Below are 16023 nucleotides of genomic sequence, written 5' to 3'. Positions count from 1 at the left end.
TTATCTGTTGACGGTGCCAATTAAACCTTCTTTTCTTTAACCAGCAATTGCCCACCCGGGTGTGAATGGCTAGTCATTTCCCATACGTAGGCTGCCATGGAGTCTGTCAGGAAAACGGAAAATTTATATCAAATGCTTACCGTCATTTTCCTTTCCTGATGGACTCCATGGCAGCAGGAGTTCCCTCCCATTTGCTGGAGTAGGCTAAGTTACGGAACGTGGTCTCTGACTAGAAGCAAAGATTTATGGGAGTGGGGTCCTATGAGGTAGGAGAGGCGGGGTTAACCCATACGTAGGCTGCCATGGAGTACATCAGGAAAGGAAAATTACGGTAAGTATTTGATATAAATTTTCCGTTTTATGCCTGGAAACTGGAGATTGTCCATAGCAACCAAAACTGTCACTTTACATCAAAAAAAATTATAGACCAGCTAGAAAACAGCGATAATAAATTGTAATCACTTGCAGAATTGAGGGATAGCGATTTGTGTGGAGATCCGTCATCAAATACTGAAAAGTAATGACAGTGACAATTCTGCAACTGAGCAAATTTCTGTGTTTTTTGATTTGATTACATTATTGAATAATTTTTATTATTGTTGTATTATTATTTGGTACAATGATTTATAATTATTTATTATATTATAATTTATGATTTCATTTTTCAAACTTTATCATACCCGGGATGTCTGCTAGACTCTGGTTTGGACAGATTTAAATGAGTTATTGCTAAAAATTACAGGACTACAATATAAAACCCCAAATTTTCATGCAAAATAATGGTACCGCTTTTAGCACCTAAAATCCGAAATAATCGTACCGCCAGGGAGGTTAATATTGATTTAACCTTCCTGGCAGTATGATTATGTCAGAATTTTGATGCTCAAATCGGTACATTGTTTTGCATGGAAAATTTGGCGTTTTATATTGTAGGCCTGTAATTCTTAGGAATAACTCACTTAAATCTGTCCAAACAAGAGTCTAGTAGACAACCCGGGTATGATAAAGTTTGAAACACAAATCATAAATTATAATATAATAAATATAAATAATTATAACAAATAATAATATAATAATAATAAAATGTATTCAGTAATGTAATCAAATCAAAAACACTGAAATTTGCTCAGTTGAAGAATTGTCGCTGTTGTTACTTTCAGTGTCTGATGGCGAATTTCCCCCACGGATCACTATCACCCAATTCTACAAGTAATTCTAATTTATTATTGCTGTTTTCTACCTGGTCTAAAACCGCTTTTGATGTAAAGGGACACTATTTGGTTTTCAGGCAGAAAGAACAGTATATATAATATAAAACTGTACGCAGGGCACTGGACAAAGCATTAGGGACAAAAGTATTAGGGACAAAAGGGAGGTGAAATGATTTTGATACAGCAATGCAATCTGTAAGATTACAGTGTACTGTATGTGTTATGTTTTTGCACTTTTTGAATTTGCCACTGGGCCCTGCCCCTATGTGTCATGATGCTCACATGGAACGGAGCCTGGCACAGTGATGAATCAACCAGAGTACGCAGCCTGCGGACACAGCGGGAGGACATCGCAGGATCCTGGGGACAAGGTAAGTAACTTTCCCAGGATACTGTGATGCAGTACCGCTCGGTTACCGCTTTTGGTAATGAAAATTTACCCCGAGCCACACTCGGGATTACCACCAGAGAGATTAAGTAATCCTATGGGGCTTATTTAATAAAGGCAAATAGGCTGTTCAAGGGAATTTGCACTTTGCAGGGAATGTTTCCCCAGAACTTGGTGAATAAGGTGAAGCTGTGATGATGCTTATCTTACAATCATGTGCGCACATAAAATGCTGTTATTTTGTGTTCCTTGCATAGAATTGGATAGTCTTTCCAAAGTGAAATTTCATCACATTCACCAAGTTATAGGAATAATCCCCTTGCACTGTGCAACTTCCTTTGCAAAGTGAACAGTCCATTTTCCTTTAGTAAATCAACCCCAGTGTCTTTTAAACCAAATGTCACTAATATAATTCAGCACAGTTACACTGTAGGCCATGGGGCTGTGAATGGGTGTGGGTATCACTGAAATGCATACAACATGATTTTATTTATGAGTGTAGTAAGGTAATGCATTATGTCACTGCTGAATACCTATGATACATGTTAAATGGTATTAATCAAAGACTAGAACTTTTGTGGTGCAAATTAGCAAATGTGATTTAGCTGTAAAAACATATCAGATATTTTAAATCTATGCTCTATCTCTCATTACAGATGGTTCCACGTAGAAACAAACTATGACCACTGGACCACCCCACCACCAAATGATGACCGACGGTATGAAAAATAATCAGTCAGATTGATCAATATTGTGATAAAAGGAAAAAGGCAGCCTCTTTTTTTTCTGTTGCCTGTAGGTTCAGATTTACTGTGTCTAATGGTAAATTCAGCTATGTCCATGTCTATCTGAATGCATTAATGAAAGAGGGACAGCCATTCATAGTAAAATCAATGAACACCAAGTTGATAATGGCTGAATTATACAGATATTCAGAAGATTTGTGGTTTAATCTTTCCTATGGTTAACTTACCCACACTACACCGATTCTCATTTCCAGTTCAGTCAACCGTTGCAGTGAAAACCCACTTTTTCTATTCTCAGCACAAAGGGGAAATGATCAACTATCAGTTCCAAATTTTAAAAATAATTTAGTGTTAACCATTTCCCACATTCAGAAGTGCTCATTACTAAACATGGACATACTGGGGTTAATTTGCTGATATATAAACCTACATAACCCAATTTTTTGGTAAAATATAAAAGATGATGTTATGCCGAGAAAATAGATACCTAACATGTCCCGCTTTAAAATTGTGCACAATAGGATCCTAGATATCTCCTCTACCCTGGAAAACATGAGATTTAAAAAAAAACACATCAATCTCTGCTTAGAATATCTAATGATGATATGAAAAGGGTCCTTGTGTATTTGTTTGCAGTAAATGGCATTTTTCACAGGAGAACTTGTTCACCCAATTGAGGGTAGTTAAGAGTGTGCTTTTTTCCTTAAACAATACAGGAGATCTCTGAACAAATTCAGTTGGAACTTATACCTGCAGCTGTCTGCGGCCAGGAGGCATGATTTGTCACACATTAGATCAAAAGTGTTTTGTCAACCAATCAGGAACAGCTCCAGTTTCAGACACTAGTATTTCAGGGGAAGTTTTTCAGGGGAAGAAGTTGCTCTGAATAGACAGTATTTCACTATACAGGCATACCCCACTTTTAAGTACACAATGGGGTTTGTTTACTAAAGCTGGAAAGTGCAAAATCAGGCTATAAAACTGAACAATTCATCTTTAAAAATGAAACCCCTGAGCCTGGAAATTGAGAAATTCTGGATTTATGTGGTTTGGAGCTCCCAGAGCATGATACCAAGCATTACTTTCAGTGATGAGAAATGACTGATGTAACAAAGTCAAACCGAAGGCTGGACTGTGATGTTCAGGTTCCAGGTTTTATTATTAAAGTAAGAAGCTGATTGGCTACCATGCACAGCTGAGTCAGATTTTGCACACTCCAGTTTTAGTAAATCAACCCTGGTCTTTTTTCTGCAGCAATGATTGAGCTCAAGCTATGTAGTTTAAATAAAAGATGGGCAAGCCTATTCTAGATTGAGCATGTATTAGTTTAAAATATTAGGTTGGACCAATACCAGTGTTCTCTGTAGTTTATATAGGGTCAGTCAGAATTGTATCTGTGCAAAAACTGTTGTTGTATAATGCAATGGAGGAGATTTAATAAAATTGTAGCACACAAAATATGGTGTAGCTGTGCATAATAACCAATCAGCTTCTAACTTCAGCTTGTTTAACTATGCTTTGACAATAATATCAAGAAGCTGATTGGTTACTATGCACAGCTGTACCAGATTCTGTGTGCAACAGTTTTAGTAAATCTCCTCCAATGTGTTTTTCATAGTGTGAGGAACACTCCTGGTTTACATAGACAATTTTTCCTTATGGAAGCATAGCATTACATATCATCCAGTAGGGTGTTATGCTGTTTCAATGAAAAAAATTTTGTTGAGGACCACTTTTGCCTAGTAAAAGCATTAGGTCTGGGCATCAGAGGCACGTGCCCAGGCTCTAGTAACAGGTAATCTGCAACTGCACACTCTCCACATTATAAAAACGACTTCTTCTGCCTTTGCCCTTTATTGTTCCATGACCTTCAGCTACTGATTGGCTATTACCTATTTTCAGTAAAGATCTTGGGTTCATAAAATAGTCTTCAGTATCTCAAGGAACAATAAAACTGGCCATAGATAGGTAGAAAAATAACAAATTCCCCCATCCATAAAATCAAGGTGGATAGAGGAATCCTGGATGAGGCATTGTATTTTGACAGCAGGGACTCTCCACTGTGAGAATACACTAAACATTTTTCCAACAAGCCAGTGCAACAGAAGTGGATAGTTGGATTGACTTCAGTCAAGCAGGAGTTACCACACATGTATGGGAATTTGTCCGGTCTCTGTTGAACTGGCCAAATTTTGATCCATGTGATAAGGAAAAGAGCCAGCATATTCTGTAACTTTAGTCTCTCTCAGATATTCTGCTCTCTGCTGAATAGATAGGGTTGATCAGGCAATGCCACTTTAGTAATATGATAGGCTTCGTTTTTAGTGTTCCTGCTAGTGAATAGAAGGGTTTTGTTCCCCAGAGAGGTTTGAATAGCTAGGCTGCATTCTTAGTCACATTGGTGGTCTAAAGCAGTTGTAAAGGCAGACTTTTTTTTTATCTTAATGCATTCTATTTGCATTATCATTTTTTTTTTTTTAACAGAAAGGTTTTTATTATTTTTTGTTTTTTCAACAAGGTGATAACAAAACAAGACAATATCAGCACAGCAGTTATGCAAAACAAAATCGTAAGGCACATAAATATCACATCCTAGGTACCCAAGAGGATATCAAGTCATAAATCCCAACATCCAATAACATTGAATCCTAACAGCCCTCTACTCCCAATAAGGGACGATAGGTTCTCCTGGTTGCATCTAATAGGGCACAAGTACTACCTACCCCGGGGGGAGGGGGGGGGCCCTACAAATAATATTACGGAAAGGAGCCTACCGATATAGAAAGGACGGCACCCAGGGGTCAAACCCAACCCCACAGCCTAATAACCGCCATGAGGGGGGGGGGAGGAGGGGGGGAAGGGAGAGGGAGTCCACCTCCGGCACAGGGTAAACCAGTATTTGCATTATCTTAATGCATTCTGATTGGCTGAGACACAGCAGCGGCGCCATTGGCTGTCAATCAAAGTCAGTTAGCCAATCAGAAGAGAGAGGGGGTGGGGCTGGGTCGTGGATCCGTGTCTGAATGGACACAGGGAGCTGTGACTCGGCTCAGCTCTTTGCTGTTGGGGCACTCGACGGAAGGGAGGTACCAGGAGCAGCAAAGAGGGACCCGAGAAGAGAAGGATCCAGGTTGCTCTGTGCAAAACTACTACAACAGAGCAGGTAAGTATAACATGTTTGTTATTATTATTTTTTTTAAAACAAGATTTTACAATCACTTTAAAGTATAACCAAATGCAAATTTTCTTAAAGTTTAGATTTAAATTTAGAGTAAAGAGGGATTAGAACTGCTGTCAGGTTTTTATTGGGGTCTGTGCCCATGTTAAGGAGATTCACCCTCTCTATTTGGCCTGTTTACTTTTTTACCAAGAGAGTGAAAAAAGAAAATCCTATCTTTTGGGTAGTCACCGGAACAGGAATAGAGGGGAAAATCTTCAAATGAGGACATTAGTCCTGGTGATTCATGGATTCTGTCACTTTGGAGGGATTCCCTATCACTTCTTTAATTTGTGAATCATTCCTGCATTATAAAGTTCTGCTGGTGTAGAAGCCACTTGATGGGGTACATGAAGTTTTTAGCAAAGGTGAAACAGCAGGCCTGGAGGGCTAGTGAAAGTGGTGAAGGCTGAAGGGTTGAATTCATCAAAGCATTGTTTATATTATAGCAGGAGAACATAAACCAGACCTTGTAAAAGTAACCCTGCAGAAAAAAATAAAGTACTTGTAAACTCTGAACTGAAAAATTAACAAAGCATATCCTTCTTTACTGTGCACTCGCCTCTATCCAAAACAGGAGGTGTCTTTTCTTTCTGCTGTCTTTTCCCTCTGTTATCTGCATCAGTCACTCCTACTAGATAGGCTAATGACACAACAGAATCCCAGGTGACAGCCTCACCACCCCCCCCCCCCCCCCCCCCAGCAGATGACTGACAGCCCCAGCTCTGTATGTTTTTCTGTGAGCCAGAGTGTCCCTTCCCTCCACTCAGCTCTCAGATTACACAGAGCTGTGTGCTCTAGCTGTGCAGTGGGTGTGACGTCAGATTTCTGCCCCCTGCTTTCTAATGCTGAGAAAAATGCTTTGACCTGTGTACTTTGAACTAATGTAAAGAAAAGAGGCCTATAGATAAACATACGTAGGAGGATTTGTTTAATCTCTGTGTACCACCTAAGGCTAGTCACTTCTGTGGTATATGTAAGTGTACAACCACTTTAAGGCAAAAAAAAAAATAAGATGGTTCTTGTTTCTCCAGGTCAGCTTCTGATTTATTTATTTTGTTTGTATTTACATATTTAGTTCATTTTTTATTTTTTTAGAACTCCAGCTATAAAAGCCCTGAATGCAACTGGACAAGCAAACATCAATGCAGTCTCGTTATATAAGGTTGGATCCATCTTATTCTTTTGTCTGGTGCTAAAAAAAATTGAATACTGAACAATTCATGCACTTCTTCTGATTTCATGGTTTTACATTTGAACATAAAGAGATTTTTATATGGTCATTTGTAATTGGCTAGACTCTACTTGCACTGTAGCCTGCTAAAAATAATACGTAATGTAACAGTAAGACCCCTTTCACACTGCGCCGCCCATAGCGTCAGAGGTAAAACGCTGCTATTTTTAGCGTTGTTTTACCGTTGGATTTGCGGTGCATTTCGGCCACTAGCGGGATGCTTTTAACCCCCGCTATCAGCTGAGAAAGGGTTAAAACCGCCTGCAATGCGCTGCAATAGCGGCGTTTTGCCGGCGGTATAGCTGCACTGCCACATTGATTTCAATAGGGAACAGCAGTTGAGAAGCGGTAAACACACCGCCCCTTCACCGCTCCAAAGAAGCGGCTAGCAGGACTTTTCATGATGTTTTGCCAGCGCACCACTTCACTGTGAAAGCCCTCGCACTTTCACAATGGAGCAGCTGTTTGAGAGCGGCCTGCAGGTGCTATTTTTAACGCTTTAGTGCCTGCAAAACACCCTCTGTGTGAAAGGGGTCTTAGACTTAGTTTACGCTTGCTTTTATACTAAAAGTTGGTACCACCCTCCAACAGACCCTTAAACTGCAAAGGCAGCTGGATTGAGTTGGACACCTGCAACGGCCATGATGCCTTGCTTCACAGCAAAGCACATATTTTATTCCTGTCACTCCTAGTAGGCTGTACCACCATGGAGCACAACCCACTTAGGTGAATGGGGGCATACCGCACCTTTGAGCCAAACACTGGGCTCACAGTTGTGGCGAGTACTTCCCTTAAAAAAATAATTTTTCCCCATGCATGCATAGACAAACAGAGATCAGGGACCTCCAAAACTGCACCATCTTCATGCATGCCTGTGGGAAACCCCACGCGCAGATGTTCCAAAGATCTTTCCTAAACATGTAATATTTAAAATAGAACCAATTGCATTTTTTTTTTTCATTTTAGATAGAGTAAGGGAGGGCTATTTTTTTGCCATCTGTGTCCCATATTGGAGATTTCCCTTCACTTCCTGTCCCACAGCCATAACAGGAAGCGAGGGTAAATCCCTCCAAAGTGAGGCAATTTCTGTTAGTCACAAGGGTCGCCAGAACTAGTGTCCCAATTGGAAGATTTCCCCTCTATTACTGTTCTGGGGAAAATCCAAACTTGGTATTTTCTTTCATTTTCAGTGCTAATGGTAAACAGAGGGTGAATCTCCCTAACGGGCACAGACAGTAATAAAAACTAACTATCTATCTCCATTCTATTCAAAACTTTTAAGGTAATAGTCTTTTTTATATCAGTATATAATAGAATAAGATGACTATATGCTCCATTTTAAATTGCCAGTCATTAGCATTTTTAGCATGAAGTGTAATATTTATTCTTTGCATTTGTAATTTACAGGTGCTGTCTGTAGAGCCAGTGCTAAATCAGTAAGTCATATCCCAATATTAATATAATTATTAGTATCATGATGAGAGCAATTTATCTTACCAAAATATGATTTAAAACAAATGTACCATGTCTTCCATATATTTTAGCTATTATGTAGTAATATATATGTATAATATAGTATGAGTAAAAATATCTATTAATCACATCTACAGTATTTAGTCCAAAAAAATATATTTCTAATACAAATATTTTCTGCTGGGGACAAGGGTCTGTTTCTTGTTTAGTTAGTGATGGAAGATGATGAATCCTCAGTATTCCTGCATACTCCTCAATAAAAATATACAAAAACTACAGGACTTATTTATGTAATAATTATTTCATGGCCTTTATTTGTCTGCTCATTTTAGTATAACCATTTATACAACAACAATGAGTGCTGCTTTTCCTGAGGAATACTCAACTCAAATTAGAAAGCTAATATAAAGGTAGGACACTCATTTGTCATTCTTATGTCTGATACTAGTCAAGGTGTTGGTGTTTTAGTACAAGGCTCATATATTTTACAAATATTTTCAGGTCGAAAAAAAAATCTCTATCAGAGTCCCCCCTTACATCACGGACCTCATCAGAGTTCCCCTTACATCAGTGTTCCTGCCTTTACATCAGGTTCCCTATCAGAGACCCTCCCCCTTTATAATAGGTACCCCCATCATATTCTACTTTACATCAGAAATGGAGCTCATAGGCAGTCTCAATCAGTTCACATTAAAGTGGTTGTGAGGGCAGAGTTTTTTTTTTATCTTAATGCATTTTATACATTAAGATGTATAAGATGCCCTTCTGTGGGCAGCAGTCCCCCTCATCCCCCTCATCCCCCTCATCCCCCTCATCCCCCTCATCCCCCTCATACCCCTCATCCCCCCTAATACCTACCCGAGCCCCATCTAGATTCAGCGATGTTTCAGGAGTGTCTCGGCTGCCTGGGACTCCCCTCCTCATTGGCTAAGACAGCAGTGCGGTGCCATTGGCTCCCACTGCTGTCAATAAAAATCAGTCAGCCAATGAGGAGGAAAGGGGGCGGGGCTGGGACAAGGCTTCATGTCTCAACAGGGAGCTGTGGTTCGGCTGCTCCCATAGGAAGATGCTTCCTGTGGGGGCACTCAACAGGAGGATTGGGCCAGGAACACTGAAAAGGGACCCAATAAAAGGAGGATCCTGGCTGCTCTGTGCAAAATCAATGCAACAGGGCAGGTAAGTATGACCTGTTTGTTATTTTTAATTAAAAAAAAATGAGACTTTACAATCACTAAAAGTGGTTGTAAAGTCAATTTTTGGACTTTTACCTACAGGAAAGCCTATAATAAGCTTACCTGTAGGTAAAAAAAAATATCTCCTAAACCTGTATGGTTTAGGAGATATTCCCCTCGCAATGCGCCGCTGACTGCAGCGGCGCATGCGCACAGGGGATTCTCAGCTGGAAGTCCGGCAGACGCCGGACCCTGCCGGGAAGAAATCTCCCGTGTGCATGCGCGGGAGTGACGATATTGTGGCTCCGGCCACTCACAGCGCAGGAGCCACGACACCCGGAAGAAACGCAGAGGGAACACTTCAGCTCCCTCAGCGTGGATTGGGCCAGATGTCGGGGCCTCGTTCTAAGGTAAGTATTTCATAATGAGCTAGTATGCGGTGCATACTAGCTCATTATGCCTTTTCCTTTGCAGGTGAGTAAAAAAATAAATAAAAATTCAGCAGGTTTGCAACCGCTTTAAGAATATGCCACTCATCCTAGCTGGGGGCCAAATAAAATCTTGTAGCGGGCTATATGGGGCCCATGGGCCATTGTTTGGAGACCCCTGATATAGAGAATCAAATTTTAAGGTCTTCTATCTTCTATGTTCATGGTCTGTTTGAATAGGGGTTTGAGTGCTTGCATCTGCAGCCATTAGAACAACCCCTAGCTAGGGGCTAAATAAAATCTTGTAGTGGGCTATATGTGGCCCATGGGACATTGTTTGGAGACCCCTGATATAGAGAATTACATGTAAGGTCTTCTATCTTCTATGTCCATGGTATGTTTGAAAAAGGGGTTGAATGCTTGCATCTGCAGCTATTAGAACAGCTTTGTTTTTGTCACATGGATATCTTTGTTCCTGTATCTTTTATTCCATTATCAAAACAAATATAAACTCCAGGCAAATATATAAAGAGCATTTATGCATTCATACCAAGTTTAAGTGCCCGAATATGTCTTAATATTCTCTAGGCAGTAGATATGGAGTCTAACCTCAACAGGGTATTTTTTTTTATATAGGTAAAAAAAAAAAAGCCCTTAAAAATGTATTTTGTATTTCCATTATATATTTATTTTCTTGATATTTTTATCCTCCTCAGGACTAAACAACAATGCAAATACTTTTTCAATTCTTTATTTATCTATGGTCAGGTAGTTATAAGATTGGACATTAAAATTCCATATATGCCTCTTCCAGCAATCTGGTGATGCACTTGAGGGTTCTGCAGCTGATCATAAGCTGACTATGCTGTGAATGACCTAAATAGCCTATCTTGAGGCTTGAGGATAGTCAGAGGAGAGACCTATCTCTTTCTCTGTTCACTAGCTGCTATGGACCTATAGTTTAACATTGGTTAAACAGAAGCAGCCAGCAAGTGGACAGTCAGTGTTAGGTTTTCTTATAGCCCAGCATGCTCCGCTTTTGGACCCACTATATTAAATGCTTTTTTTAGTTTTGGGAATATTTTAACAAATAATTAAAAAAATTATAGAAAGATGAATTTGTAACCAAAAAATAAAAATTTGAATTAGCTAAAGCCATTAATGTTTCCCTTTTTATCTCTTTTTTTCTAAGATAGCAGTTGTATGGACAAGGAGTGGTTTTCGTTTGGCATGCCCTACTGTGCCTCTCTTCCTTCTTTACACCATTGCTCTTGGCACCATGTTGTTAAATAAGTGCCAATGTGATTTTTGTTTTTCTACAGAATCAGACGTATAAAATGCTTGCTGTGAAGATCCATCTGAAACCCTGCATCTATGCATTTTGCTATGATGTGCCACAAATGAACCACTCATAAGTGCCTATAGAGCAATGATGGCGAACCTTGGCACCCCAGATGTTTTGGAACTACATTTCCCATGATACTCAACTAAACTGCAGAATGCATGAGCATCATGGGAAATGTAGTTCCAAAACATCTGGCGTGCCAAGGTTTGCCATCACTGCTATAGAGTCATGTACTACCAATTTACAAGTGCCATTGTTTATGTTCTGTTAATCTGCTCTTTGTATTTACGTGTTGCAATGTCTTTTCAGCTGTTTTGAAGTTGGTTATTATTTATATTTAAAATCACATTTTTCACATTACAAAATAAAATTTAAAGGAAAATACATGTGGATCAGAGTGGTGATGAGTAGACAACAAACTATCTTACTCTATTTGCACTCCCACTCCAAAATGGACAGAGAATACCAGATCCAAGATGGGGCCCTTACGCCTTTACTGTGACCCCACAGTGATATAGGAGTGCACATAATGTAAAATTGCTTCAACAGCCTCCATCTTTGGGAAAATGAAATACGTTCACTGTCAGTGGCTAGCTTAGTCTCATAGTGTAGCAGTGAGGCTAATGTATACAAACTGGAAGAAAGAAAAATGCCTGTTGCCCAAAGGAAAAAATATAAATCCAAACTCAGGACCCTGCACCTCCTGCAAGCCTATTTTTTTTTTTTCTTTTGGGTGAATACGAGTAAGTTATAAAAGTGATGCTTAGGTTGGCAACTCTGCCCAACAGATTGAAATTTTCTGACACGACACCCAAGATTTACTGACGCAGCCAAGTTTTTACTGGCATTTCCAAAAGTTACAAAATTACAGTTTTAAGTACAAATTTCACTATTTAGGCTACAAACAAAAAAAATATGTAATTAGCAATGTGATTTAAGGTAGATAATAAGGCAAAAAAACATTTTTCTCATTTTATTTTCGCTATAATAAGTAAGTAGCTCAGGGACAGGACTCAGGAGGGCAAGAAATTTGAATGGGCGGCACACACATGATTTTGACTCTCTCTGTGATACTGACAGCAGACTGCAGCAGTACAGATTACCAACACAGCACGGGACAGTGACAGTCTCTCTCCAAGCCAGGTAGTCCCTCCAGTGAAAACAGCACTGATGGTCCCGCTCCCGTCCTGCCTTGCTCCCATCCCGCCTTGCTCCCATCCCGCAGACCCACGCACAAGCCTCTTGTCTGCTTGGCTCCCTTGCACCATGACATCACAGGACATGCTCAGGCACCGCCTTCACCAGAGCCGCCCGAAAACACTGTAGCAGGCAATCGTATGGTCTCGGCTGGCTCCGGGCCAAGAGGCACAGCCATATTTTTTACTCACAACCTTTTATTTTTACTGGCATTTATGGCAGAAGAAAATTGCCTGTTTTTTACTGGCTGCCAGTAAAAATGCTGATGGTTGCCAACACTGCGCTTGGGGTAAATTCAGGATTTAGCACACTGGAGTATAGCTGATCTTTTATATAAATGTATAAAATATTGTAAAAATCATTTTCTACTGTTCTTAGTGTATTGGTAGTTAATTTTATATTACAGTTTTTAATTTAACATGTAATTTTGAAAAAAAAAGGTAATGCAGTGCAATAAATAAGCTGGTAGTCGCTACAAGCTATTATTTAAAGGAAAGACCATCAAAATCCCCCCCTAGCAGCTGATGAAAAATCTGTTATCTGCAACTAGGTTTATTCAAACAGTTGAGGGAGGATTTGTTGGTTATTTGATAATTTAGGGTTCAAAGAGAATCGGCTTGATTTACTAAAGGCAAATATACACTTTGCAAGGAAGTTGCACTTTGCATAGGAAGTCCCCCACCCCAGAGCTTAGTGATTGAGGTGGAGCTCTGCTAACTTCCATTGTCCAATCATGTTTAAAGAAAAAATGCTGTTTTTTTTTTTATTTTTCTTGTATATGATTATGCATTCTTTGCAAAAAGAAATGTCACCACATTCACTAAGCTTTGGAGATCCTTCCCTTTGCAAAGTGAACAATCTATTTGCCTTCAGTAAATGAACCAAAATGACTTTAAAAGTAGATGATGCAAGATTGTGCTTCCATTGCTGATATCATAGAAAAACATTCTCCTGCACCGTGAATGATGACTGAAGTAATACAGGTGCTGTCCTAAACACAACAGCTCTTGGCCAGCTTGTTATTACATCAATGGCTTTATCAGGGTGTCAGTATCTGTTCTGTGTATATATAAAAAAGGAAGTACACTAGCTGCTTCTTTGCCCAAGGATAAATTCCACTTCTTGCACCTGCATCATTCCGCTACAGAATTCCAGTTGTTCTAACACCACTTGCAGTAGTACAAACTAAAACTTTCTGTCCTATCTATTTTAATGATGTAACATTGACAGTTTTTTTTTTTTTTACTTAATGTTTGTTACTGTTTGTTAATGTTTGTTAAATTTATATTTGTGCTTTACAGTGTAATTCAAATTGTTATTTTAAAACAATTAAATAAAATGTAAATTACCTACTTGACAGTATTTGCTATGATTGTGAATCATTGTTGAAATTATTATTATTTGAAGTAAAAAGGTTCTTAAATATGCATTACTTTTAACTGTAGTGTCATATTTAAGCTCTTGAGGTATTGAGATTGTTAACATGTATACAGTGTTATGATGAAGGAATATTACTTTATATTTACCGTTGATACTCCTAGGAATCCTTATCCCAGGAGCTCTGATATCCAAATTTTAACCAGCTCTCTAGATAAACAGCCTGCTCCCACTCCATCCTTCCTTTTTTGTCTCCTTGTGATGCTGATGATCTTTGCTACTGGCTGGCCTTGAAGCGTTTGTTACCCCAACACTTCATATTCCTGATGTGGGCCTGCTGTGCCATGTACTTGAATGAGAAAGAATCCTGTTCTCTTTGTATTGATTTCTTTATGTGAAGTCTCTGGTGTTCCTGCTAGTCCCTTTGCTTTCCTATTAAAAATGACCACACTAAGCAGGAGCGTATAGCATGGTCAGTTCTCTAGCTATGCTGGGAACTCAGCCTGCTTTCCTCCAATGATCAGACTTGTCCACTGCATAGTCATTCACTCGGAATCTGTGTGCTGCTGCTTCTCCTCTCCCAGCTCTTATGTAGCTGAGAATGGGGGTAATGTAATCACTTATAAAGAAAAAGGGAAAAGTATTTTTATTATTTTTTTTTATTTTTTTTATCTATAAACAAATGTTTTGCCTTCCATTTCTATTTTAAATGGAATGGGTTGTTCTACAAGATGATCGTTTACAATCACTTTCACTGCTCTGTAGGGGACATTCCAGTGTTTAAAGACACTATGGATAAAAGACGGGACGCCCTTTCTTATGCCCTGTACACACGAGTGGAATTTCCGTCGGAAAAATCTTGGATGTTTTTTTCCAAGGGAATTCCGCTCAAGCTTGGCAAGCATACACACGGTCACACAAAAGTTCTCTGAAATTTCAACCGTCAAGAACGCGGTGACGTACAACACTATGACAAACCAAGAACTTGAAGTTCAATGTTTCCGAGCATGCGTTGAATTGTTTCTGAGCATGCGTGTTTTTTTGCGCATTGGAATTGCATACAGACAAATGGAATTTCCAATAGGAACTTTTTCCGACGGAAAAATAGAGAACCCGCTCTCAATCTTTTGCTGGGGGAAATTCCGCCAGCAAAAGTACGATGGCGCATACACACGGACGGAATTTCCGACCAAAAGCTCACATCGGACTTTTGCTGGTGGAATTTCCGCTCGTGTGTGTACGGGGCATAAGGCCTTGTTCTCAATTGCCAGCCCTGCCCTGCAATCTGCCATTGTGACCATGTCCATCGAAATATGTCACAGGATCCTGGTTCAATCATGACAGACCCTTCTATGCATTAAGGTAAAAAAAAACTTATGTGCAGCTCCCCCCGCAGCCAACCCTAACTACTCAACTGAACCTGTTCTCTGTCCATCGCTGTGCACATGTGCAGCAGCTGTTCTCCCCTCTCCCCACTCTCGCAGGTTTGACTGAGAGCAGTGGAAGCCATTAGCTCCTGCTGCTATCTGTCAAAACCCTTGAGCAGAGAGTGAAGGGCAGGGCTGAGCAGGGCTGTGTGTCTGAATAGACGCAAAAAGCCCAGCTTTGGAGCAAGCCCACAGACATGCTCCTATAGGAAGTGGCTTCCTATGGGGGCATTCGGCAGAGCGGAGGAGCCAGGAGGAGGACCCGAGAAGAGGAGAGTCTGGGCTGCTCTGTGTAAAACCATTGCACAGAGCAGGTAAGTATGACATAATTGTTATTTTAAAGGGAAAAAAAGGAAGCTTTACAAACATTTCATACCTTTTGTTGCAAATATCAACCTGATGCACATCCTTCCTCCTCCTCAGCCTTGCCTACTCTGCAGGAGATGGAAGGCATTCTGATGATTCAAATTGCACCAGTGGCCTAGGAGGATGTAGAATCCAGACCTCATCAGGCTCCTGGCTGACTTCCCGCCAGCCCTCCTGAATAGTCCAGACTTTTTGTTTGCCACCTTGTTTCTCAGTGGCTGGCTTAAGGCCACGTTCACACCATATGTGCATAAAAACTGATGGGGAAAAAACATGCAGATTTGACTTGCATAGAATATGTAGGTCTCTGCAAGGACACAAAGAAAACAATTGTTTTCACACAACACTGCTGACAAAATATGCACATGATTGCCAGTATTGTGAGTAGTGAACAAGGCAGATAGAAAACAATTGTTTTTTACATAAAAACCCACATCCCTGC

General features: G+C 39.9%; 1 protein-coding gene across 4 annotated transcripts in view; it reads left to right on the top strand.

Moving 5' to 3' along the window:
- LOC143974779 (N-acylethanolamine-hydrolyzing acid amidase-like) overlaps positions 1-13768 on the top strand; it is a 55920-nt gene extending 42152 nt beyond the window's left edge. Inside the window, exons 7-11 of one of the 4 annotated variants that reach the window (XM_077476512.1) lie at positions 2256-2318; positions 6661-6727; positions 8204-8232; positions 8602-8679; positions 11192-13768. In XM_077476512.1, coding sequence (XP_077332638.1) covers positions 2256-2318; positions 6661-6727; positions 8204-8232; positions 8602-8677 — 235 coding nt within the window. In that variant the 3' untranslated portion in view covers positions 8678-8679; positions 11192-13768. The other 3 variants (XM_077476510.1, XM_077476509.1, XM_077476513.1) reach the window with 3 other exon arrangements.
- Positions 13769-16023: the final 2255 nt, after the last annotated feature.

Source organism: Lithobates pipiens, unplaced genomic scaffold (assembly GCF_037356315.1).
Source record: "Lithobates pipiens isolate NorthernLeopardFrog02 unplaced genomic scaffold, aLitPip1_a1.2 Scaffold_13, whole genome shotgun sequence".
NCBI classification, from domain to species: domain Eukaryota; kingdom Metazoa; phylum Chordata; class Amphibia; order Anura; family Ranidae; genus Lithobates; species Lithobates pipiens.
This window is presented reverse-complemented; position numbering and strand designations above follow the sequence as displayed.